The 26,075-nt window shown below is 39.3% G+C and overlaps 1 protein-coding gene across 5 annotated transcripts in view; it reads left to right on the forward strand.

The window, feature by feature from the left end:
* The window catches only part of SCAPER (S-phase cyclin A associated protein in the ER), a 381,601-nt gene that overhangs the window by 264,400 nt on the left and 91,126 nt on the right, over window positions 1-26,075 (forward strand). For all 5 annotated transcript variants that reach the window (XR_012477706.1, XR_012477705.1, XM_074232482.1 and 2 more), the window contains one exon: window positions 15,909-16,032. Coding sequence is in view for 3 of the 5 variants with exons in the window: in XM_074232482.1 (XP_074088583.1) it covers window positions 15,909-16,032 (124 nt within the window). In the remaining 2 variants the exon portion in view is untranslated. The remainder of the gene's footprint in view (window positions 1-15,908; window positions 16,033-26,075) is intronic.

The following is a 26,075-nucleotide window of genomic DNA, read 5'->3' on the forward strand; positions in this document are numbered from 1 at the left end:
AATCGGCCTGCCTTGCTATTGTCAGTAATTTTTTTCCAAGGTTTTGGAGGGAAGTGATGAAACCCCTGCTGCTTGTATGCTTTTTATCGGCACGTCGTCATTCTCATTCCCTTTGTTTATATTAGAGCTCAGACATTCCCCTAGCTAGGTAACCAGAGGAGAGTGGCAACCTTGTAGAGCCCGTTCTTTCATCTGTAAAGCGGGGTGCTCTTTGCACTCCTGACTTTACTGGGCTCTTATTAAAGGAAACTTTAAAGTGTTATGTAATTATGAGTTGTTGTCTACTAATTCCAGTTATCTATGTCCCTTACTGTTTATTAATTATAATGAAGGCTTGACATTTAGATGAAAATCAACAGGCATTTTATCATACTCTTTGTTTCCCCCTACCATATTACAAGAAGGTACATTATAATTGACTTCAGTTCTGTTTCCTTTAGGTCAACCCTTTCTTTGCATATTTACCAAACTTGATATTTCAGATCTCTATTTTATGTGAATATTTGCATGTACTTCTGTTTAATTCTTGCTTCTTAATTAAGTAACAATCTTAAAAAAATTAACAAATCATAAATTTCAAAGAAAATGATCTCAGTATGGGGTGGCTAGGTGGCGGAGTAGATAAAGCACTGGCCCTGGAGTCAGGAGTACCTGGGTTCAAATCTGGTCTCAGACACTTAATAATTACCTAGCTGTGTGGCCTTGGGCAAGCCACTTAACCCTGTTTGCCCTGCAAAAAAAAAAAACCTAAAAAAAATGATCTCAGTACCAAATATGTTTGCAAAGGAATTCTTTCAGATATTCGAAAATAAATTAATTTGGGGCAGCTTGGTGGCTCAGTGGATAGAGCACTGGCCCTGGAGTCGGAGTACCTGAGTTCAAATCCGGCCTCAGACACTTAATAATTACCTAGCTTGTGGCTTTGGGCAAGCCACTTAACCCCACTGCCTTGCCAAAAAAAAAAAAAACAACTAAAAAAATTTAATTAATTTCAATATTACATAGACATAAAAAAAAATGGCCAAAGAAGAAGTCCTACCAAGTGCTTTTAAAAGCAGAGCAAAAAAGAAAACTATGCATACTATCTGTGTGGTTGTACACACACACATTTATATATCTCATTAATGAGTATCAGTGCAAAAAATTTCAATAAACTTAGCTAATCCCTACTGTATCATATCTCTATGACTAGTTCATGATTTATCTCAAATTCCTCTTTCCTCCTGTTGTCCAGGTTTCTACCTTTGTTTACCCTTATTCAGTTGCCATCTATTACTATATCCACATTGGGTTTTTTAATTTCTTTGCTGAACATACTTTTTCACTACACAGTCTTACACTAACATCCTTTTTTGTAGATTGTGTTCCCTTTTAATATGATGTAGCTCTACAGGCTATATTATAGTTCCATTCTACTGTATCTTGGTGATATCTAACACAAGAGTAGTTCTCATTTAATACAACTTAGAAGTTTACCAAGTCATTTCCTCAGGACATCCCTGCCCAGGAGGGAGTAGACTCTAGATGTACCAGTTTTTGTTTTTGTGTTGTTGTTGTTGAAGATTGATTAGCACGTGATAGGTGTTTCAGGTTAACCAGGTGCTATTCGGAAAAGAGATTGAACATCTATAGATATTGGTAGATCTTTTCATTTGTAAATGACTTAGAGACTGGCTTGTCTGAATTTGTGCCAAGTTCTCTACAATTTTATTTTGTGCTTCATTCCCATTTGCTGTTTTGTAAGACAGTATTGTTCAGATTATTATACTATTCTCATAAGTAACATTTTGCAAAAATGATATATAACCTCATGTGCTATCGGATCTCTCTTTTTTGAAAGAATAAGCTGATGGAGGTCATTTCTGAGATCTTCTGACCACATGCTTTTGGAGATTGCTGTCCATTTACATTCTGTAGGAAATAGTAATGATCAGAGTCCTTGTCTTTTCTTTAGTCCATCCCCTAATTTTATGTTGTTAGCTCATTTGGAAAATAAGATGGGAACTACTATCATTTCCTATAGTATTTTCTTTCTTTGTCCTTTGGTTTAGTGTTAATTCTTGCCTAAACTCTCATGAAAATCTGATGACCCACAGAAATCTAATTCAGAGGTGATTCTCACATTCCCAACCAGTTATTTCCTGTCTAGGAAGAAAATCCATGCTTACCATGCTTAATGCTGCCCTAGATGATGCACAGCTCAAGGTCCAAATAGAAGAAGGATTCCCTCTAGGTGGCCTAATTTTTGTGACATCACATTGAACACACAAAACTCCGGAAGAGTAGAGAGCAGAGAGCAACAAAGCATTGCCAGTATGGGCCCAGTGCAACCCAAAGTCTGCTTTTGTATGGCCTGTGTGCTAAAAATGGTTTTTACATTTTAAATGGAGTTTTAATGTAATTGGAAATATAAAAATCATTCTTATTTCACAAGCCGGCTGGATTTGAACCTCAAGAATTATTTGCTAACCCCTGATTTAGGGAACATCCTCAGGAAATTCAGGGACTCTCAAAAAAAAAGACCCCACTAGTTACAGAGGAAAGGCCAAGTGGATGAAAAGTTTCCATTTAGCAGCTTATGACATGCAATGGAAGGAGTACAATGTCTGTTCATCAGTGTAGCTCTCTAGAATTAAATGGAAGGTTGTTAAGTCGCATTTGGGAAATTATAAAGCCCCTTCCACAATCACAAGCTGATCTTGGACCTATGCCATCTTTGCTAATGCTGGAGTTCTCCCTGGGATTATGTGAATCCGGGAATACCACAATTTTCAAACATCAAAATTGTAAGTGACTCAAGAGACAAAGGAGGGGAAATATGGCTGTTGGTTAGAAATAGGGTCTTAACCAAGAATGATTTCTATGCAAGAAATGGTATCAGAGGTGTCATCTAAGTGTACAGTCAGAAAAATGAACCTATCAGGTAGCCTGGCACCTTGGTACCTATTGAGGTATTAAAAGAAGTGGAGGAATATCTTTGATGTCTAATACTAATAATCATTTGAATGAGAATAGAATTACGTGAAACTTTGAATGTTATGTCACTTGATCCTCACTGCCACCCTTGGAGATGGGTGCTCTTATTATGCCAAACTCTCTGAAGGCTTCTTGGGAGGGTCCAGATAAGAGTCCTGTAGGATGATGTGGTCTAGCATGTAGTAGAGGGAGTAACTGTTCTAGTAGGGTCTGGAATGTGCACACCTTCTGTGGTTCTTCTGTTCTGAGGTGTCACTCCACTTCTCCTGTGCCAGGCCATCATCCTATAGATGATGGAAAACTTTTTAGAGACTTAAAGGAAGTCAGAGAAATATCATAAGATCATGTATCTTGTTCATGAAACAGCCAGGATGTCAGTACCATGATCAAAGTATTCATGTCAGGAAATAGGGTATAAGGAGATTGAGAAATTAGGCAGGGAGCAGCTTGAGAAGGACTTTGAATACCAAACTTAACACTTTGTATTTGATCCTAGAGACCATTGGGAACCATTGGACTTTATTGAATAGGGAAGACTGACATGATTTGACCTGTGCTTGAAGAAAATCACTTTAGTGACTGAATGGAGGATAGATTGGAGGGATGAGAGACTGGAGGTAGGCAGACCCCGCCCCCAGTAGCTGTTGGTAATTTGGTGAGATGATGAGGATCTATACCATGGGGGGGGGGGGGGGGGGGCTCGAAGTGCCGGAAGGTAGAAAAGACAGAAATCTAACAGATTGGCTTGGGGGGGTGGGGGGAGAGTGAGCAACCCAGGATAATTCCTTGTTGCAAACCTGAGGGGTTGGGTGCATGGTTGTATACTCTACACCAGTAGGGAAGGTAGGAGAGGGGAAGATTTTAGAGGAAAATATAATAAGTCTGATTTGGTGCTTGTTGCATTTAAGATGTTTACTGGTCATCCAGGCAGAGATATTTGAAAGGCATCTGGATATGTGAGATTGGAGACCAATAGAGGATTTGTGGCAAGATATTTAGATTTGAGAATCATAAGTTTAGAGCTGGCAATTAAATCTATGGGAGTTGATGAGATATGAAATGAAATAAAGAGAGGAGAGAAGAGACTTTGAGACAGAACCTGAGGGATACCTCTGCTTAGAGTGTGATTTGGGCAAAGGAGACTGAAAAGGAGTGGTCAGAGAAGTAGAATTAAAGAAAGGTATCTCCAAAACCCAGAGAGAAGATGGAAGAGGAGAAGGAATTTTATAGTGTCAATGACTAGGGCAGGGAGAGGTGGAGGAGAGAGAAGACTAAGACAAGGCCGGTGGGTTTGACAACTCAGATCATTGGTAACTTTGGAGAGAATTGTTTTGGTGGAATGAGGTCAGAAACCCAGTTGTAAGGGGTTAAGAAGAGGAAGAGAAAAGAGAAAGTGGAAGTGGAGGCATCTGTTGTTTTCAAGGAATTTAACCATAAAGGGCAGGAGAAACAAGCACAGGATAATAGCAGGGATGGAAGTATCAAATAAGAGCTCTTTCAGGCCAGGGGAGACATGAATGTCTATAGAGCTGAGAGTGAGCCGGGAGGCAGGGAGAGGTTGAAAAGAAGTGATCCAGTCGGGGACAGATGATCTTGTTACGTCTTGTCTGTGATGGATAAAGCAGAGCATGATTAACTTCTTCTGTCAAGTAGCTGTGAAGCAGCTGCTCTCGCCAGCACTTCGTTCTCGGCCTGGGAATACAAGTCGAATTTAGAATCTAGGAAAGCATATGTCGATGCTATGAAGTTTTAACACCATGACTGTGGCCTCAGTAAGACAAGGGGGTCCCCTTACCCACTGCTTCTCTTCCACCAGCCCCTTTTGTTTCTTCACCCAGAATGCTCTGTCTCCTGTCTCCAGTCTCCAGGCCCCAGGTTTATAATATAACTACTTCCTCATCTTTGCCCCTAAGCTGCTTTTTCTCAACAGTTTGTATTTTCATATATTTATTCTCCATAGGTTTATTTCAAATATATTTGTCCACATATATTTGTCTTTCTGTTGGAGTGAAAACTGCTAGGAGATAAAGATCATTTCATTATTCATCTTTTTTGTGAGTCAAGTGAGTCTTCAGATATTTTTTGACTGGAATTTTATAAACCTTATCAGTAAAACTATAAACTGAAGATGGAAAGAGAAAATGATGAAGTCAGTTACTATAAAATAGAATTATAGGACTACCACAGGAAGAAGCTCAGCAGTTGAGAGCAGCAGGACCAGTAATTCAGAGTGGGTCTTACTCAAGACTAGCAAGTAAAAACACACACACACATGAACTTGAGAAAAGATAAAAACAGTGATAAAGCAGAGACCCTAAAGACAAGGAGAAAATTGAATGTAGCTACAAAAACCCTACACTCTACATTGGTAAACTTAAATCTGAGTCCTGGTTCTTGACTAGTCATTTTGCCTTTCTGAGTCTCAATTTCTTGGGAATAAGGGGATAAGAATATTTGTATACTTTCTGTGAAGGATTGGTTGTGAGAAAAATCACTTTGTATACCTTCAAATTCTCTTAATGGTGAGTTACTCTTGTCAGATGTCACTGAAATTGGGTAGAGTGGAACTTGGTTATGGTCCTTTAAGGCTTTACCTTACTCAAAAGGACCACAGTTCATAAAAAAGGACACTAGAGTAAGATTGTGTGATAAAAAGACAAACTCATAGGTGGAAATTTAATAGACACAAGGAGATAATCATTATATTAATTGGATAAGAATAACCAAAGAAAATAAGTGACACTGCCATAATAGTATCCTAATAACCACCTGGACAACAGGAAGAAATAGGTAGCTGAGAGACCTCAATCATTAAGATATCTGATGAAATGCTTTTGACCAAAAATAGGAAAAGTCCCTATTTGTTTAATACTTTTATTCTTCCAAAAGTGAAGAAAGTGATGGGGAAAAAAGCTGCTGTTCTAGATCTGACTAGTGACCTACAACTAGAAATGGTTGCTGAAGTAGAAATTATGGGAATTCTAGAAAGGAAGTGGTTACTCCATCTTAGACTTGATGATAGTGTAGTAGGAGTAGGAAGCTAAACAGAATCTGACTCATACCCTAGATGGGGAGTGAGGGGAGGGGAGATCTCATGGCCTAAAATTTCACAAGGTGCTCATCTCATGAGGGACTGAGAAGCTCTCACTGATGAAATTCCAAAGATGATCACAGATATGTTTTCAATGGAAAAGAAAAGATTGACTCATGAACCAAGTCAAGCTTAAAAAAAAATGTGGAAATGATAGTCAATGGTACATAAGGGAAAATGAATAGCATAATCTTTGTGCTACTAGGGGAAACTAGGTGGCACAGTGCCAGCCCTGGAGTCGGGAGGACCTGAGTTCAAATTCAGCCTCAGATGCTTAATAATTACTTAGCTGTGTGACCTTGAGCAAGTCACTTGACCTCATTGCCTTGCAAAAACAACAACAAAAGAATAGTGCTAGTAGTATAGTTCAAAATGCCTTGAAAGTGACAATGAATATAAAGGAAAAAAAAAGAATAGTATTTTTTAAAGCTAAATTGGGGTGGCCAGGTGGTGCAGTAGATAGAACATCAGCCCTGGAGTCAGGAGTACCTGAGTTCAAATGCGGCCTTAGTCACTTAATAATTACCTAGCTGTGTGGTCTTGGGCAAGCCACTTAACCCCATTGCCTTGCCAAAAAAAAAAAGCTAAATTGGAGGGAAGATTTAGAAAATAGAGGGGTGGAAGAAGAATCTCTGTTCAGAATAGAAGGGGGAAGATGGTAATGAATTACAGAGAGAATTAAAAAACTAATCTTTAGCTTTTATTTTGCTGTTCTTTTCTCTGTCAAGGAGAAGTAAAGCCTCGACCAGGGAAGATGAAGGAAGAAATGGTTAACAGGGATTTAAAATGAAGGATATAAGTAGCTAGAAAGATAACGCCTAACTGTCCTCCTTTATTTCAGCTATGAGGTTCTGAAGAGATACATTCCAGGGTTTTGAAAATGTCATGTTATTAGTGATCTTTGAATAATTGTAAAGAATAGGAGAGGTGATGAAAGACTAGAGATAGGCAAATGTTTAGATTTTGTTTTTTTAGGAAAAGGGTAAAGTCTAGAAACTATATAGATGATGTCAATTCCTAGAAAAATGCTAAACTATATTGTTAAATGACTGAATAGCCATTTATAAAAGAAAGTGGTATTAATTAAAAGTCAAAATTACTTCATCAGTCAATCTGGGCAATTAGTAGATAGAGCACCCGCCCTGGAATCAAGGAGGACCCAAGTTCAAATGCAGCCTCAGACACTTATTACCTAGCTGTGTGATTTTGGGCAAGTCACTTAATCCCATTTCCTTGCAAAAAAAAAAAGAACAAATCCTGCCAGACTAGCCTCATTTTCTATTGTGATTGAATTATTAGTCTGGTGGATGATGGGAAGATCACAAACACAGTGTACATATTTGTCATCAACACTTTTAATATTATATCTGATTGTATCCCTGTGGTCAAATTGATAGTACAATTAAATGGATTTGAAACTAGTTAAAATGACATTCAGTTTTGTCCAACTCTTTGTGATCCCATGGACCATAGTACCCCAGTAATAACTAGAATCTATCCATCTCATCCTCTATCACCTCCTTTTTCTTTTGTCTTCAGTCTTTCCCAATATCAGAATCTTTTCCAATGAGTCCTGCCTTCTCATTATGTTGGCAGAGTATTTCAGCTTCAGTATTTGACCTTCCAGTGAGCAGCCTGAATTAATTTCTTTCAGCATCAATTTATTTGACCGCCTTGCTATCCAAGGGACTTTCAAGTCTTCTCTAGTCCTACAGTTTGAAAGTGTCAATTCTGTGGTGCTCATTTTTCCTCATAGTCCAACTTTCACAGCCATACATTACTACTGAAAAAACTAGAGCTTTGATTTTATATCAAAGTTTGTTGGCAAAGAGGTGTTTCTGTTTTTTGGCATCCTATTCAGATTTTTCCATAGCTTTCCTTCTAAGGAGTAAGCATCTTTTAATGTCAATGCCATCTGCAGTGACCTTTGAGCCCAAGAAAAAAAATCTGACATTGCTTCCATTTCTTCTTCCTCCATTTGCCAGGAAGTGATGGGACTAGTTGACAAGAGCTTGTTTTTTTTTTTTTTTTTGATGTTAAGCTTCAATTTAACTTTTACATTCTCCTCATTCACCTTCATCAAGAAGCTTCTTAATTTCTCTTCTTTCTCTGCCATCAGAATGTTTCTACATATGTTAGATTGTTGATCTTTCTCAGGGCAACTTGAATTCTAATCATCCAATCTGTTTCCAAGTCCATTGCATCACCTAGTTGCCCTGCAACACATATGGTAGTGTCATTAATGAGTTTCTGCCAATTTTAAAGATGATCTTTAATGAAGTATCCATAGCAATCTGTTCCTATTCCTGTGTTGTCCACCTTTTTCACTAATGACTTCAATAAAGGAATGGTTACCAAGTTTTATTAGATTTTTCAGAAGAAAAAAGTTGGAGGGATAGCTGATATATTGGATAACAGTGGGCTGAAATGATGGACCAAATCCTAAAGAAGTGTACTAAGGCTCTACAGATTATTTCTAGGAATTAGAATGGCATGGTAATTAAAAAGGCCATGAAATATATAGCTGTATTAAGAGTCAGAGCACACAGGATGAGAGAAGTGTTGGGCAGACCCCCCTCTGGGGCTGCTCATTTCATGGTGCCATGTTTTAGGATGGAAACTGGATAGACTGATTGGAAGGAACTAAATGAGAAGGGAGCTAAAGAGCATGACATTTGTAGGAGCTGTGAAGGTTTAACTGGGGAAGAAGTAGGGAACTGGGACAGAAGCACAGCTGCTGTTTCCCGTTTGAGCATAAAGATTGAGTTCCTTACAGTTGCAGCTTTTCCCTTTTCTCCTCCTCCTCTCATCATGTCTCCTTGGGTTGACTTGAGAGCAGCAGCTGTTCTATTGCTCTTTGTATCCCTAGCATTAAATAGAGGGCCTGGTGCATTTGTGGCTTAGTTCTGGCTCTTCATTACCCCAGTGGCCAAGATCCAGGAGCAGGTTTCCATTTCTTGTCCAGCTCAGTTTACAGATGAGGAAACTGAGGTAAGTAGGATTAAGTGACTTGCCCAGGGTCATACAGCTGGTAAGTGTCTGAAGCTGGATTTGAACTCTGGTGTCCTGGTGTTCCCGTGGGGCTTGAGGTATAGCTGAAGTTTTCTGCATAGTTGTTTCTTTATAAATGTTTATGGAACATTGAATGGATGGGGGAAGAGTTCCAGTGCACTGATTATTTAAGTGTGGAGCCATGAGATTCTACAAACAAGTTTTCTATATTATTAGTGTTTCTAAAAATGACAAGGATTATTCTTCTTTTTCTAACAAATTAATTTACTCGTGGTATTTGATTTTTTAAAATCATCCATTCATCCTACTGTTATCTCTTTTAAAGCATCAATCTCAGAATTCTAATTAAGTGGTTTTTCATCTTTTTTATTTTGTGGAATGGCAAATGAGGGGTGGGGAAGGAAGGAGCTCCCCAGGGTCCAAAAACATGTGCAAGCCATTGATCTAACAGAAATGGTATTGGTCAGCCCAAAGTACCCTTACTCTTGTTTTCATACAGGATGGGTTGTAGCAGTTCAAATTCTTCACAGCAAATGTGAGCACGAAGTCCAAAGATAAGTCATGTCCTCTGTGACTCCATGATAAAGATAAAAACTAAGATAAAAACATCTTGTGTTTGTCTGTTCAGCTTTCATCTGAGGAAAGAAAACCATTGGTAGCTAACATTTATATGCTCAAAATTACATCTGTAACTGGATTCACTGGATGTGAGGCCATGGATGTATCAGAAACAGATATTATATTATTTAAATGCATGATGTCATTTTTATGTTGCTGACTATTATTTGACTTGACTTCTTATGCTGTTTCATGGCTAGCAAAGTGTAAATATTGTGAAAACCTGGGATTTGGAGTTGGAGGATTTTTCTCTTAGAGATACTGGGGTTTGGGGGAGTGGGGTTAATTAGCCGTAGTGTTAGTAGATTCACTTCTCTTATTGGTATATTAAAGCATTCTGCAGTTATCTCAAAAAGGTTTGTAAATAAATTGTTACTGTGACAGCTACTGTTCCTCTAATCAGATTAGAGTAATGATTTCAGCTGACTCTAATCTCCCATTTAACACCACAAACCACCTGGGGCCTTTGGTGCTAATACTTCCAATTGGGGGAAAAACAAACCTTGTTTAAAGACTTTCTAATCCTGGAAATAATTTTAACTACTTTCTCTTCTCATTTTTTAAAAAAAATCTTTTGCCACTATGATGAAAAATTAATTTGACTTTAGTTTCCTTATTTCATTCTTTCAAATATATCATTTTTACCTTCTTTGAAAGAAAGTTAATTTGAACAAAGCATAAACAGCCTGGTTTTGGCTTATTTTTGTTGGCATTTAAGAACTGTTCTTTCAAGACTAAAATGAGACTCGATATATGGAACCTATTGTGTATAAACAGAAAGAACTAACCAGTTATATGAAAATATTGGAATCAACTCATGCAGATAAAATATCTTCACACTCAACCTTAGAGAGCTCAGGAAAACAGAATTTCAAAACTAATTTTAGTTTTGCTGTTCTAGTCTATGTAAACTCTAAGGATCCCTCTGAATCTCATGGCCTTAGAGCTTGGCTGCCCTTCACTGTTCTAAGGGGCATCCCATTGGGCTTGGGTGGCTCTCTAATGCCATTGTCTCAAGAACTTACAAGAGTTAATCAGCTTTTAGAAAAGGAATATTTACTAAGGTGGGATAAAATAATAAGTGGTACAAAACATCCCCTGTCACACATGAGTAGGCAGAGTCCAGGGGAAAGTGGGCCCAAGCTCAGAGAGTACCTGTGCCGAAGAGGTAGTTCATAGCTCCTGATTTCTCCCCCTCTTGGCCAGCTCCAGGAGATCTCCTTAAGCCTCATGAATCTGTGTCCTGGGCTCCTGTTGCTAATGCTGCCATTAAGTGACTCAGGAAGGCAGCTGACAGAAGAGGGAGGAGAAGTCCACACTTCTCCAGACCCTTTGAAGGCCACAGCCTGGGGGGGGGGGGGGGGGGGGGGGGGGAGAATGGGAATGGCTGAGGCTTCACAAAGGCCAGATCTAAAGTCACTCTTCTCCCAAAGATAGGTTTTCCTTCAAGGCCCTTTGCTTTCTTTATCTTAATTGCTTTTATTTTTTGTGGGGAAGTAGGGTAAATGTCTGTTGGAATGAGATTCTTATTTGGTCCATGTCATTTCAGACAGTGTCTTTCAAAGATTTTTTTTCATGTATCATCTAAGGTCTTTTAAAGTCAATGTGTTCTCACTTAAGGTATCAATAAAAATGGGGTTAAATGGTTTTAATACTACACAACATTATTATAAACTTAGAATATGATATAAAAACATTCATATTTGACCTCATGAAAAGAGTTGGATTTGGTTAATATGGGATCAGTGGACAACTCTATAGTGAGACTTTGTTCTAAGTTGACTTTAGCACAGTAACTTTTACAAACATAAACCAAAATGGTTTCTGCTTCTTAGCCTGTAAACCCTTCTTGTTAGGATTTTTAAATACAATGTCCCAAGAAAGTTCTTTAAATTTTAGTTTCAGTAGGGATAATCTATGAAATAATTTCAGCAATCGTTTATTCTTCAATTTGTTTGGAAGGACTTCTATTTCCAAGATTACTCACTCTGTATACTATAGTGTCTGTGTATGTATGTATACATGTTTGTGTAGATTAAAAACAAAGCAGTGTGATCCAGCTGCTTTTTCTAGTGTGTTTTGTACTATGAGAATATTATATTTTTTCCCCAGTGGTCTTCCTTACTCTCAGGTCCAGGAAATGTTGATATTTGGAAAATCCCATAGTATTGGTGCTGTTATGAAGCACCATAATAGAAGTTCATTGTCACATAGACTTTTCTTACCCATATTGAGATATACTATGGTTCAGATCATGAATAATAATATAACTACATTCAGTGTAACCTAAAATATCACAGTAACTTGAACATAGACAGTAAAAATTCGATATTGCCCAGGTGTCATCTTATTCCCTCCCCCAGTACCAAGAGATAGTCATTCTTCAGTGTTCCAAAATAATTGTCTGCTTTTGCATATTTACCTCAGCATTTTCAAATATATTTTAGTTTTTCATGTTGATCTTAGCAATTGTTTCTAATTGCCAGGGAAAATAAAAGACTTTCTTCTGTGTCATTATAATGACAGAATTTGGACAGCAAAAGAATTGAGGAAATATGCCTTTGTTGCTTGGTTCCAAAGTGGGGTACAGGTAGGGGGTCTAACCTGGTTGGTGCACAGGTGCTGACAGACCAGTGTTAGTCTTACTCAGCTGTGTGGAACTAACCTTTTTTTTTTTTTTCACTTTTTTTTGGGGGGGGATCTTTATTACAAGGAAAAGTTTGCTTGGTATGAAGAAAGGAAGGCTCTGTCTAGAGATAAATGCTGTAAAATGAGAGAGTGTCAACTCTTAAAGAAGAAGACTTTGTTGACAAAATTAAAATTAAGTTGTGAGCTTAAACTGATCATCAAGGTGAGAAAGTGTTAGACCCAGAAGGGTCTGGAGAGAATTTGGTCAGTGAACAAATGCAATGACTTAGCCAGCCGCCTTTTCTCTTTTAAACTCTCCTTAAACCTGTAAATTGGTTATATGTTCAGGAAAGAGTTTTCAGGGATTATCTAGAGTGAACAATAGATTTCATGGGATCAAATTTCAGCCTCTTCATTCAGAATTGCTATGGTATCATTTATATTAGTGTCAGAGGAAATTGGGTGTTTGGTTTTGACTGAGACGCAGTGCCTTTGACTGGAATCTTGACTCTCCCTGACAAGTGTGATGATGGGGCCACAGTCCCTGGTCCCTGGAATGGGCTCAGTAAAAATACCTCTTCCCTCCTCTACTTTACCTCCTTGGGCTCCATATAGTGAGCACTTGGGGAAAAGTGAAGTGCCATCAAAGGGGAGTCTCATAATTTTGCTGACAAATCCCCACAGGATTCTGAGGATGCCCAATGTCCTTTGGGACTTTTCTGGGCTGGTTTTCTGCAGAATCCCTTTCAGTAATAACCTAAGATTCAGTGATCTCTTAGCAAGCAGCTGTGCCATTTAGCCCCTGATCCAACCAACCACATTATTGAGTTTGTCACCGAGATGTTTAGTCCCTTCCCTGAAGTAGTCACTCTCTACCTAGGTGCGGGACCTTGCCTTCTGTTTGACCCTGCAAAAGCTTCCAGTCACTATAGTCTCAAATTTCAGTGAAACCTGCTTAGGAAGACCACCCAGGACTAGCTTCAGACAAAAGTGTTCTTTCTGACAGGTGGTCTTCAAGTACAGGTGGTCTCATAAACAGGTTTCTCTCAGTGGACAAGTTTTTCCTAACTGCGGTCACTGTTTCCCTCCCTCCCCCTTCATTTCTCATGAGAAAAATAACCTTCATAGGTTTGTTTCCTTGTGACAGGTTTGCAAGTACAAGACAGTGTTGAGGTTCATTTCAAAGTATCAAAGTAGAGGAAAATTTTCTATTTAAGAAATTGTAAACTACTTTAGAACAAACTCATTTTTAAGTACAGATGTACCCTGACTTTAAGAAAAGCCATTGAATTATACTCAAAACATCCCAAACAGATCATAAGAGGATAATTACTTATACTCTTCAAAAAAGGAGTCTTCACTTTTTAAAAAGATTTACAGTCAGTGCCTTTACATATTAGTTCGCCTAATGAATTTGAAATCTATTTTTAAAAAATTAACCCTTCAGGAACATATTTACTATATAAAATAAGGTTTGTCTGCACTGACAATTTCCTCCTAGATTCATAGATTGTTAATTCTGAAAGAACCCTTAGAGATTTCCTAGTCCAACTCTTTATTTCACATCTGAGAAACCGAAGCCCAGAAAAAAATTAAATGATTTGCCTCAGTGTCCACTGTGACCATAGGAGAGCCCACTTTGGTATCTGGTTCTCCAGATTCATCCTATTCACTAGTGTTTCCACTCTGCTAGATTGCTTTACTCTCTGGTTAAAATATGTCTCAAGTAACCAGACTTGTTGGATTAATGATGCATTTCTATTGCATGCGAAGGCTTGCACATGGGTCCTTTCCCCAAATAATACTGTGAAGGGAGTTCTGCAGGTGCCAATAGCCCTGTGGTATGTCATTTAACAAAGCTCCATAGCTAGTGAGTTTCAGGGCAGGGAGCAGGCCTAGAGCTTCCACCTCCAGATTTGAACCTTGTCCTTTCCGCCATGCTCCCTCGCAGACAAACTGTTCCTTGTACTAGTTTTTTGGTATACCACTCCCTGGGTGAAAAGCTGGAGAAATATCCTAGAAAACAGACCAAGTTGGTTGGCTGTGAATGCTCCTTTTATTCTCTTGTTAAATTCTTTTAGTGATGCTTAAGGCCAAACAGTCAAGAACTAAAAAGTTATGTAACTCCTATTTTTTGTTATGTTCAAGTACTAGTTTGTTCTGGATTTCCTTCCTTAAGGCTTCCTCTCAAGAACTAAACTGTATTTCTTTGTTCAAAAAATAGAGCTTCTGTGGGGTACAATGGAGAGAAGACTGGGTCTGGAACCCAAAGATCTGAGTTCAAGTTCTCTGCCACTTACTCCCTATATACCTGAGTTTCATTAATTACAAAATGAGTGAGTTAAACTAGAAAACCTTGAAGATTCATCCCTTCCTGCCCTGAATCCTTCATTTGATGGGCCAGACCCCTCCTAGCTGCTGTCTTTGAGAAGTTCTGCATATCACTGTCTTACATCATAAAGAGCCTGTTAGGAAATTGGAGCCCCTCTTGGCTTCTTCTGTCTTTGTTCTGTCTTACGGAGGGTCTACAGTGAGCCTGGTTTATCCATTAGATATCCATTAGAATGGAAGTTCCTTGAGGACAAGGCCCTTTTGATTTTGGTCTACATGACCTCAGCACTCACCACAGTACTTTGCACATAGTACAGGAGCATTTAATAAATCCACTAGCAAAAGGTCCTCAGGATGTGGAGGCAGGTGATGAGTGGCTCTGTCACACAGGTTAAAATCAGGGCTTAGTGTAGTGCCTAGAAGATAAATTCAGGAGACAGAATCAAGGCAGGTCAGTTCAACCATCCATATCCTAAGGTTTTGTGGTTTCAGAGTCAGCACTCAGAATCCTGAGTGCCAGAATCCTGAAAACAACTTGTGCTTCTAGGGAAGGTTAGACTTGAAGATAATCAGGACTCACTTCCATGATCTACAGAGAAAGAAGCTCAATACTCAGGAAGTGACTAGAAGTCTGGTGCCAGAGCCCTCTGCCAGTGGATGGCAGTGCCCAAGACCACATGCTACTTGATGACTTTTTGTTCAGACTTTCTCCTCATTTCCTTCAGCTGCAGTGTCTTCATTCATGCACAAATACTTCATATGTGTCATGAAACTCCCCCAGGTAGAATTCAAGTTCCACACCCCAGGCAAGGGCTGGCTTCTCTGCAGATTGACTTGGTGGGATCAGCAGCTTAGGAGGAGATCCTGACGCCTTTCCTTGGCAAGAGGCATTTATGGCAGCTTTCTTCCTAGGTCTTGTTTATCTTGAGAGAAAAATACCGTTGTGCTTGTACACAACTGAACATTTTGAAACTGGATATTCATTTCAATTCAATAGATGTTTCTGTATGTAGAGCCCTGGATGTTTATTTAGAACCCTGCGGTGGGTGATGAGAGTTTCTGCCATCATGGACCTTCCCATCAAGTGGGGATATAATCTTGTGGAAAGAACTCTGAACACTGAAAGCCTCCTGCTGGTTGGTGTTGGGGGGACTACTTGGGACATTCTTTTTGTAACCATGATTAGGGGTATTAAGATGCTGGGAGAATAATTGTTCAAACTTTATCAAATGAAATGTTCTCTTTCTCTTAGGTCTCTCAGCAACGCCATCAATGTATACAATCTCACCTGCAGCAACTGCTCAGAAAATTGTGCTTATGTTCTCTTTAGCAACAAGATCACTTTCTTAATGGACCTTCTGATCCACCAACTGACGGTACGTGAGGCTCTGTTTTAACTTTTGGACAGAAGTGATTCTGCTGCAGTTTTGAGCTGGATCCTAGACAGACAAAGCTTGAAAACCATCCCCAGTAGGTTAGGGCTTCTTCCCTTTCTGTGCATCATAGACCCATGGTTTTAAATTCAGAAAATAAAGGCCTAGGCTTCCAGGGCAAGCCAGTGAGTTTGAAATACTTATCCACATATTGAAAAAATGAAGGCCATGGACCCCAGTGGACCTACTTGGACTTCATGTAGGAACAGGGTAAATAAATTAAGAAGCAAATGGCATAAAGGAAGTGACCCAGGATTTAGCATCCAAAGATCTAGCTGCAAGTCCTGTCTTTCAAACCTGATCTCAAATGCCACCTCCTCAAGTAGACCTTTGCTGATTCCCCCAGCTACCAACCCCCTCCATGGAGTTATGTTTATTTTGAATTCTTATGTATATCTATGGACATATAAATATATGTGCTATGTTTATTCTGAATCCTTACGTGTGTGTGTGTACATATATATATACATATATATGTGTGTGTATATACATATATATACACACACACACACACACACACACACACACATATACATATCATATATATATATATATTTGTATATGTATGTAAGTATGTAAAGATGGTAAGCAGGTTGGTGGTGCAGTGGACAGAACACCAGCCCTGGAGGCAGGGAGAAACAACTTCCTGCATTCAAATCTGGCCTCAGTCAATGACTAGTTGGGTGTCCTTGGAAAAGTCACTTCACCTGTTTGCCTCAGTTTCCTCATCTGTAAAATGAGTGGAGAAGGAAATGGCAAACCACTCCTGGATCTTTGCCAATAAAACCCCAAGTGGGAACACAGACATCAGGCACTGTTGTGTGCCTGCCAGCTAACTTATCCCTTGACTCTTAACTAATACTTAATGAAGGTTGAAGAGGCAGGAGACAAAGCCGACAAGTTCTCTGTTTATTTTACAGACTAAAAGAGCTTAAATATCCTCTTAGTCCCTGGTTTACTCCCAATTCTTGGGGCATTCTCTAATTAACAGTCAAACAATGCCCCTGTGCTAGCGGACAGCAGGTGATAAGTTTACCCTCCTCAAGCTAGTACTTCTCACACAATGTTGCTATCACTGGCTTAGTGTTTACACACAGTGCTCCATGAAGTGCCAAAACATAAGGAACAGACAGAAGATCCAGAGGGCCATTGATGCACTTTGGGCAAGAGGACCTTTAAGTCATTCCCAGTCATGCAGTGACCTTCCTGTGACCCTCAACAGTCCCTTACAAGGCAGAACTGGAAACCATCTGGACCATAGAGAGCCACCTCTGCACTTCAGTCAAATGATGAGATTCTGAAGATTGGAGGCTATTTTCTCTTCCCTCATGAGCAAGTCAATACTGCCATCTCCCTGACAGCATGGCCATCTTATTTGCTGCTCACTAGACTATTAGCAACAAAAAAACTTCTAGTGGACACAAGGTGATTTCCATCGGCTTTGATTCAGTTTCTTTTGTGCATTTTCCTGCATTTAAAACTGAGACAAGCCTCTCTTTGTTCTTCCTCCTTTACAGTATGACACTGTCTTGTGTCTTTGCTTTTCTTTTTCAATTTGCCCTTTTTAGTTGTAATTTCTACAGCCAAATGCAAAGTATGCATTTGGGGAAAGAAGGCTGATAGACCAGTTTCCATTCCAAGGCGCTTACTGGGATATCTTTTTTAGATTCTGAACAAGGTGTACACCTGTTTTTCTTATATAAAGTTTAACTGAAAGGTTAAACGTAGACATTTAACCCTGCTTCTTTAATAAGGATTGAAGAAGGGGTGGCTAGGTGGTGCGTGGATAAAGCACCAGCCCTGGAGTCGGGAGTACCTGAGTTCAAATTTGGCCTCAGACACTTAATAATTACCTACCTGTGTGGCCTTGGGCAAGCCACTTGACCTCATTGCCTTGCAAAAACCTAAATGAATGAATGAATGAATGAATGATAAGAATTGAAGGAAAAAAGGGGTGAAAGAAAAAACCAATAGGGTCAGAAACAGTGATCAGAAGAATTTGGCATCATCTGTAAGACATCCAGGTGCCTCTTCCAGGTCTGCAGCAGCAGGATGACTATCTACTCATCATGCTTTCTTTTTCATGCTTTCTTTGGAAAAACTGTGGTTGACATGCAACGGGGTAGGGTGGCATGCCCTGGCTCAAGACTCCTTTTCACTTGGCACTAGTCATGTCACCTTGAGGGAAAGATAGTCTCATCATTCCCTCCCTTGGAACAGCTATCTGAGTCTCAGCTTCTCTCTCTGTAAACTAAAAAGGGTAGATCAGGTAGTCTCCAGGTCCCCAAGCAGCTGAGTGCCAGCTACCAGGCCCCTAGGGTCAGGAAGCCCTTCCTAGCTGGGCAGCCCTGCTTTTTTCAATCTCAGACCCACCTCCCAGGGTCGCTGTGAGCTTGAAGCACCACACCTAGGAGATCAGTGTTATGGTGTGACTTTTGTGCAGAATATGCAAGTGATTAATCAGCACCTGAGTGGCAGTCACCCAAGTGGAATTCCTTCAGGACTATGGATATAAAGTTATTCTTAGCAATCTTCCAATGGGACTTCAGGCATGTGTGTGTGTGTGTGTGTGTGTGTGTGTGTGTGTGTGTGGGCGGGCTTGTGTGTATGTGTATACACACGTGTGCATGTATGTCTGTGTGTTCCAACCCAGGGAAGTTAAGTAAAAAAGATGAGGTTTTATTCATTCAACACAAATTTACTTTTTTCAATACACTCTGTGCCTAGGTGAGACTGGGCCAAGTCACTTAATCCCATAGCCTTGCAAAAAACTTTAAAAAAAGAAAAGTCCTTTTTAATTCTTGTTAAACTGCTAACTTTGAGGCATTTTGTGTAAAGATCCTACTTTAAATTGCAAACGTATTTTCTTAAGCCAGACATTTTGATTATTGAAAAGTAACATCACAGGTTTTAAATAATTTCCATAAAATTGGTGGAATCCAAGGGACTGTTGGTGACACTTTTAAAAAGTCACAAACTCAGAAATACCAAGAAAAGGTGAATGCCTCTGCATCTGCAACAAAAGAAAGCATCCAGAGCATTCCAAGAATAGATGGGTCTTCTAATCCAGCTAAGCTTGCATAGTCTTAGAATTGTTTTCTTTGTCCTGAAGGACCCCAAACCCTGACTCCCTTGGTTTCATTACTGGAAAGCAGACATTCTTCATTCTTTACTAGTGATCACATAGATTCAAATGCCAAAGGTCATTTCTGTTCCTTCCTTATTATGAGAGCAACTATAAGCTGCTCCAGACTTGAGTTCAAATCCTGCCCCCAACCCATATTGGCAGTATAACCTGAACAAGTCACTTTACTCCTGTTGCCTCCATTTCCTGAGCTATAATAGTCCTTTGATAACAATGAGGAAACAAACCTAGAAGTAAAGAAAGTGACTTTCACACACACAGCCACTAAGTATCACAGCCAAGAATGGAGCCTGGTTTTTCAGACTCCAGTCTAGGGCTTTTCTCAATAACTGAACACTTTGCTCCAATGCCACATCCTTGGACCACTCCATGGAATCCCAGGACCATTGGTGGTGTTCTTGGGCTGACAGAGAGCTCTGCCCTTGTCCCTTTTGTTTCCTCTCTCCCTGAGATGTTAGATGGTGCCATCTTCAAAGCAAGGCCCATCTTCTCTCTCTTCCTCGAAGTACGGGGGGTTCCTCAAGACAGTGGCAGAACCCTGGGATTTGGCAGCTACCCACCACAGTGTTGAGGAGTGGTCTTGAGTTCCTCCTTAAACTAGGCTCTTCTCTTAGCCTCAGGAAAGGCCCCCTTACCCTTTCAGAATTTTAACTTTCGACAATTAAAATCATTGATTGAGAGCAAGAATTATATTTTGTTTTTTCTTTTTCATTTTTTTGTAAGCAGGACTTCACATATACTAGGCGTTTAATAAATATTTAATCTGAGTTGGATTGATTTGGGCCAGGATTGGATTTTTACCAGCACATACATATTGCATGGAGGCTAAACAGGAGAAATGACAGGAGACAGGAAAGGCTACAGCCATTTATGGAGAAAAACAATGGCCAGAATTTTAATAAAATGCAAATAAAACAAACCTGTCTCCTAAAGTCTGTCAGGTTCTATCCTACTACAGCTCTATCAGTTTAATTTAATAAGAGATGTGATTTATCTCTACCTGACATGCCTAGAGGCAGTAGAGTATAGTTGAAAGAGCAATGGCTTTAGAGTTAGATCTGGTTATAAATATTGTTTCTGATGCTTCCTTCCTATATTATTTTGTCATGTCCCTTCCTTTCTCTGGCTGTTTTCTCACTTGTGAGAATTATTGTGAATATTTTCAGTGAACTGATTTCAAGAACATTTTGACTATTTACAGTGGAAACATCTGAAAAATTTGGCCTTTATAAGTGATTTTAGTGTGAGACAACATGCATTTTTTTATTTAGTATTTTTAAATTTTTCCCCAGTTACATGTAAATTTTTTATGTACATTTATATTACATTTTGTTATAAATTTTAATATTCATTTTTAAAACTTGAGTTCCAAATTCTTTCCCTTCTCTCAACACCCTTTCTCAAAGAGAAAGAAAACGATTTCATGTAGTTATAACTAAAAGATATGCAGGGGAAAAAACAAAGTAGATTCTTTAACCTGGAGTTTAAAATTTATTTAAAATAATGATAATATTCTATTTGTCATTCACATAAAACAGCCATCCCCCCAGGTCATCATTGCATTAAAGAGTTGATTCTGAGTTCTTGAACATACATATCCCTCCCTGTGGAGTCCAAGCTGCGATAAATTCTGTCAAGCCAAAAATGCCTTGAATATAGAGTCTGTCACCTGAGGGCCAGACTAGGGGTTGAATGTTTAGTCACAAAGCTGGATGCATGGAGGAAGGTTGAGTCCCCAGATCAAGATTACAGCATGATTGACAAGCTCTAAGTAATTTACTAGAGAGAAAGCTTCTAGCAGTCCTATCCTGTATTTCACACAAGAAGACATTAAACTCAAGAGAACTTGGTTGAGTTGCCCAAGACCACTGGGCCTTCCTTGACCTAGTCTTCAGATTCCTAGCCTCAATTCTTGTTCCACTGTCCCAGTCTGTTCCCAGGGCCACTGTCAGACAGCTTTGAATGAACTCCTCCCCTCTTTAGGATCTTGAATAAAAAGGTTCAAAGGTCGAGTGCCTGTGTCATCTGCTTTTCCAAATATGGAGGCCAAAGTTTTTCCTTTTTCCTTTTTCCTTTTTTTGAGGCAATCAGGATTAAGTGACTTGCTCAGGGTCACAAAGCCAGTAAGTATCAAATGTTAGGTCAGACTTGAACTCAAGTCCTCCTGACACTGGAGTCATTTCTGTGACATTTTCTATCCTTGAGTGACTTAGGTTTTATTGGGGAAGAAAGCTAACATATTATTAAAAGAATAAATATACCAGTAAGAAGAGTAGATGGAGAAAAAGCATTAAGGGTCTTCTTAGATAAGGAGAGATTGGAAAAGGGACTGGGCTGGGAAGGGAATAAGAGTTTGTGGTGGTGGTGGTTGTTCATCTTAAATGACTATGTCATAGATCCTATTTTGTTTATGCACTGAAGGGTCCTTTAATTTTTTGGCAGAGCTAGCTGTGTGCTGTTTATTTTTGTGCTATAGTTTAAAAAACCACTATCACTGCAAAGCATCACTCAAACCATTTTCCTAAAAACATGTTGATGGATATTATAAGGGACAAAGGAATAGCAAAGGATAGTAGCTTGTGACACATGATCTATTTTTTTATCACTGACTGGCCACATGTGTATTACAGAGTTATAATCTCTCCATTTCCTACTTTTGTACATCTTTGTGAAAAATAACCTGAGAATGAAGTATCTGGTATTTTTTTAAACATACTTTCCACTAAAGCAAAGGAGAATTTCCAGAGACTCTTGAAAATAATGGAGTAAAGTTTAAAAAAAAAAAAGACAATCTCAGGGAGTAAACAGAAAAAGGATAGCACTCTGGAATATAATCTTCTTGAGGACAAGAACTGACCATAAGAAGGCTAAATTTAGAGACATTATAGAAAAGATTCCTACTCTGGTAGAGGTTTTTGATTCCTTATCTCTCAACTTTGAGATTCTGTGATTCCTATCTAATCATCTTTTGATCATTCTTTTTTTTTTCAATTTCCTCTTTTTATTTATATTTTTATTTTTGTACAAGTGATTTTTTTATGCATTACTAAAATATTCTTGTTTAAGAGTAAACATAATACCCCCCCACAAAAAAATAGACCCTCATGAGAAATAAAGTAAAGAAAGGAAAAAAAAAAATGTCTTTCAGTCTGTTCTAATACCATCAGCTCTGTCTTGGGTGGATCACATTCTTTATGATAAGTCCATCACAAAGGTTACTTCCATATTTTTCCACTGTTGCAGTTGCTGATTATAATTCCCTCCATCCATATCTCCCCACTACTATCTATTATATTTTCTCTCACATTTCACTCTGTTCCTCTTCTAAAATGTGCTGTAGGGTAGCTTGAGTAGTGCAGCAGACTGATCACCGGCCCTGGGACCAAGAGTCCACATGCCACCCCTGAGACCCAGCAACCACCAGGCCCCATGGTCCCAGACAGGCCACACAATCCCAGCCCCTTTCAAGAAGTAAAAAAGAAAATGTATTATATCTGACTATTCTCTCCTATGATCTACCCTCTCCTCTATCACCCATATCCCCCCTCCCCCATCCCCCTTCTCTCTTTTTTACTCTAGATGTCTATATGCTATTGAATGTGTATGCCATTTCCTCTCTGAGCCATTTTTGATAAGAGTGAAAGTTTCCTCATTCTCCCTCATCTTCCCCCTTCCATATCATTGCAATAGCTCATTGCAAAAAAAAAAGAAATCTTTTATATGAAATATCTTAGCCTATCCTACCTCTCCTTTCTTACTCCCAGTACATTTCTCTTTTAGCCATTGACTCCATTTTTACAGTATCTTCAAATTCAGCTCTCTTCTGTGCATCTATAAAAGCTCCCTCTACCTGCTCTATTAAATGAGAAGTTTCATATGAATATTATCAGTATCATTTTTCTAAGCAGGAATACATGCATTTCATCATCATTAAGTCCCTCAGAATTTACCCTTCTCCTCCGTTCTCTATGCTTCACCTGAGTCCTGTACTTGAAGGTCAGACTTTTTGTTCAACTCCGGTCGTTTCAACAAGAACATTTGAAAATCTCCTGTTTCATTGAAAGTCCATCTTTTCCCCTGGAAGAGGATATTCAGTTTTGCTGGGTGGTTGATTCACAGTTGTGTTCCAAGCTCTTTTGCCTTCTGGAATATTATATTCCAAGTCCTTCGAGCCCTTAATGTAGCTGCTGCTAAGTTCTATGTGATCCTGTCTGCAGCTTCACGATATTTGAATTTTGTCCTTCTGGCTTCTTGTAATGTTTTCTCTTTGACTTGGGAGTTCTGGAACTTGGCTATAATATTCCTGGGGCTTGGGTTTTTTTGGATCTCTTTCTGGGGGAGATTGGTGGATTCTTTCAATTTCTATTTTGCCCTCTGTTTCTAGAATATCAGGGAAATTTTCCAGTAGGAATTCTTTAAAAAGGAGGTCAAGGCTCTTTTCCTGATCATGACTTTCAAGTATCCCAATAATCTGAATCTGTTTTCCAGATCAGTTGTTTTTTCATTCTTTTTGTGTTGAAGTATTGTCTTGACTTCTCATAAAATCATCAGATTCCTTTAGCTCCATTCTACATCTGAAGGATTTGTTTTCCTCAGAGAACTGTCTTATCTCCTTTTCCATCTGGCCAATTCTGCTTTTTAAAGCATTCTTCTCCTCAATAATGTTTTAACTGTTTTATCCATTTGACCTATGCTAGTTTTTAACATGTTATTTTCTTCAGCATTTTTTTGAATCTCCTTGACTAAGATGCTGACTTCTTTTTCATATTTTTCCTGAATCTCATTTCCTTTTTTTGTTTAGAAAGATTTTATTAATTTTGAGTTTTACAATTTTTCCCCCATTCTTGCTTCCCTCCCCCCACCCCCCACAGAAGGCATTCTGTTAGTCTCTGCATTGTTTCCATGGTATACATTGATCTAACTTGAATGTGATGAGAGAAAAATCATATCTTTAAGGAAGAAAAATAAAGTATAAGAGATAGCAAAATCTCATAATAAGATAATAGTTGTTTTTTTTTCTAAATTGAAGTCTTTGGTCTTTGTTCAAACTCCACAATTCTTTCTCTGGATACAGATGGTATTCTCCATTGCAGATAGTCCAAAATTGTCCCTGGTTGTTGCACTGATGGAATGAGCAAGTCCATCAAGGTTGATCATCACCCCCATGTTGCTGTTAGGGTGTACAGTGTTTTTCTGGTTCTGCTCATCTTGTTCAGCATCAGTTCATGCAAATCCTTCCAGGCTTCCCTGAATTCCCATCCCTTCTGGTTTCTAATAGAATAATAGTGTTCCATCACATGATATACCACAGTTTGTTAAGCCATTCCCCAATTGATGGACTTTCCCCTCAGTTTCCATTTCTTTGCCACCACAAACAGATGTGCTATGAACATTTTTGTGTAGGTGATGTTTTTAGCCTTTTTCATAATCTCTTCAGGGTATAGACCCAGTTAGTGGTATTGCTGGATCAAAGGGTATGCACATTTTTGTTGCCCTTTGGGCATAATTCCAGATTGCTCTTCAGAAAGGTTGGATGAGTTCACAGCTCCACCAACAATTATTAGTGTCCCAGATTTCCCATATCCTTTCCAATATTGATCTCTCATTTCTTTTCCCAATTTTTCTTCAATCTTTCATACTTGATTTTCAAAATCTTTTTGAGCTCTGTCATAGCTTGAGCCCAACTTCCGTTTTCCTTGGAGTCTTTAGATGCAGGAGCTTGTACTTCGTCATCTTAGATGCAGGAGCTTGTACTTTGTCATCTTCAGATTGAGTATTTTGATCCTTCTTAGAATTATAGATGAAGTATTTCTCAGTGGTGTTCTTTTTTCTCTGTTTACTCATTTCTCCAGCCTGTGCCTGGTCTTGAGGTGCTTCCTGAGATTTTGAGTATTATTGGGACACCCCGCCCCCAACAAGGATCTCAGTGTGTGAAGCTGACTGCTCTCTTGGTCTGTGAATGACCACACCTCTGCCATGGGACTAAGGTGGGGGGCCCTGTTCTATGGGGCCCTAGACTGTGATCAGGATCTGAATGTAGTCAGAGCCCTAGAGTCCTATTTAGGTACAGAGGACAGATCTTGGAAGTTTCTTCCCCCTACCTTCGGTGGCCTGAGCATTCAGGGCTCAGTTGCCTGGAGGCCCCTGCTTGCCAGCTCCATGTCTGATTCCATTTCCTGGATCTGGATCTGGACTGGTCCAGCTGCTGCAGCTGTGCTGACTGCCCTGTGGACCTGGGCTTTGTGCTGGCTCTGGCAGAGGTCCCCCCCATCCCTCCAAGTTGTGCCCAATGTAGGGCAGGAAACTCCTTCTGTTACAAGAGGCTCCCAGGTGCCCTGGGGCTCTTTCTGGGAGGCTTAACTTCTTCACTCTGCTGAGGCCACCACTCTAACCCCCTGGAGTGGAGTTTTTCCACTATTTTCCAGGTTACCTTGGTCTGGAGAATTGCCTCACTGGATATTTCTGTGGGTTCTGTCTCGAAAATTTAGTTAGAGTCATAATTTTTAAGATTTTTGTAATATGGAGAGAACACCTAGGAGAGGCTCTTCTCCTGTTGCCATCTTGACTCCACTCCCCTTGAGATCTTTCTTGATAAGTGTCCAGGTACTGGCAATTCCCCAGTATTTTTAATAGTTAGATTTCTACTTTGCATTGGGGAAGGAAGCATCAAGTTCTAAGGTTAAGTGAGTTGGTAAACTTAAGCCCCTTGCTCATCCCATTTATGGGTGACATTGTTTATCTCCCAAGTCTAAGAGCATGATTTATGTGAATTTATTCAACTGATCTCTTGACTTAGTCCCCAACAGTCTCAGAAACCCTGCATTCCTTTTTTAATGCTGTA

Source organism: Macrotis lagotis, chromosome 4 (genome assembly GCF_037893015.1).
Source record: "Macrotis lagotis isolate mMagLag1 chromosome 4, bilby.v1.9.chrom.fasta, whole genome shotgun sequence".
In the NCBI taxonomy this organism is placed as follows: Eukaryota; Metazoa; Chordata; class Mammalia; order Peramelemorphia; family Peramelidae; genus Macrotis; species Macrotis lagotis.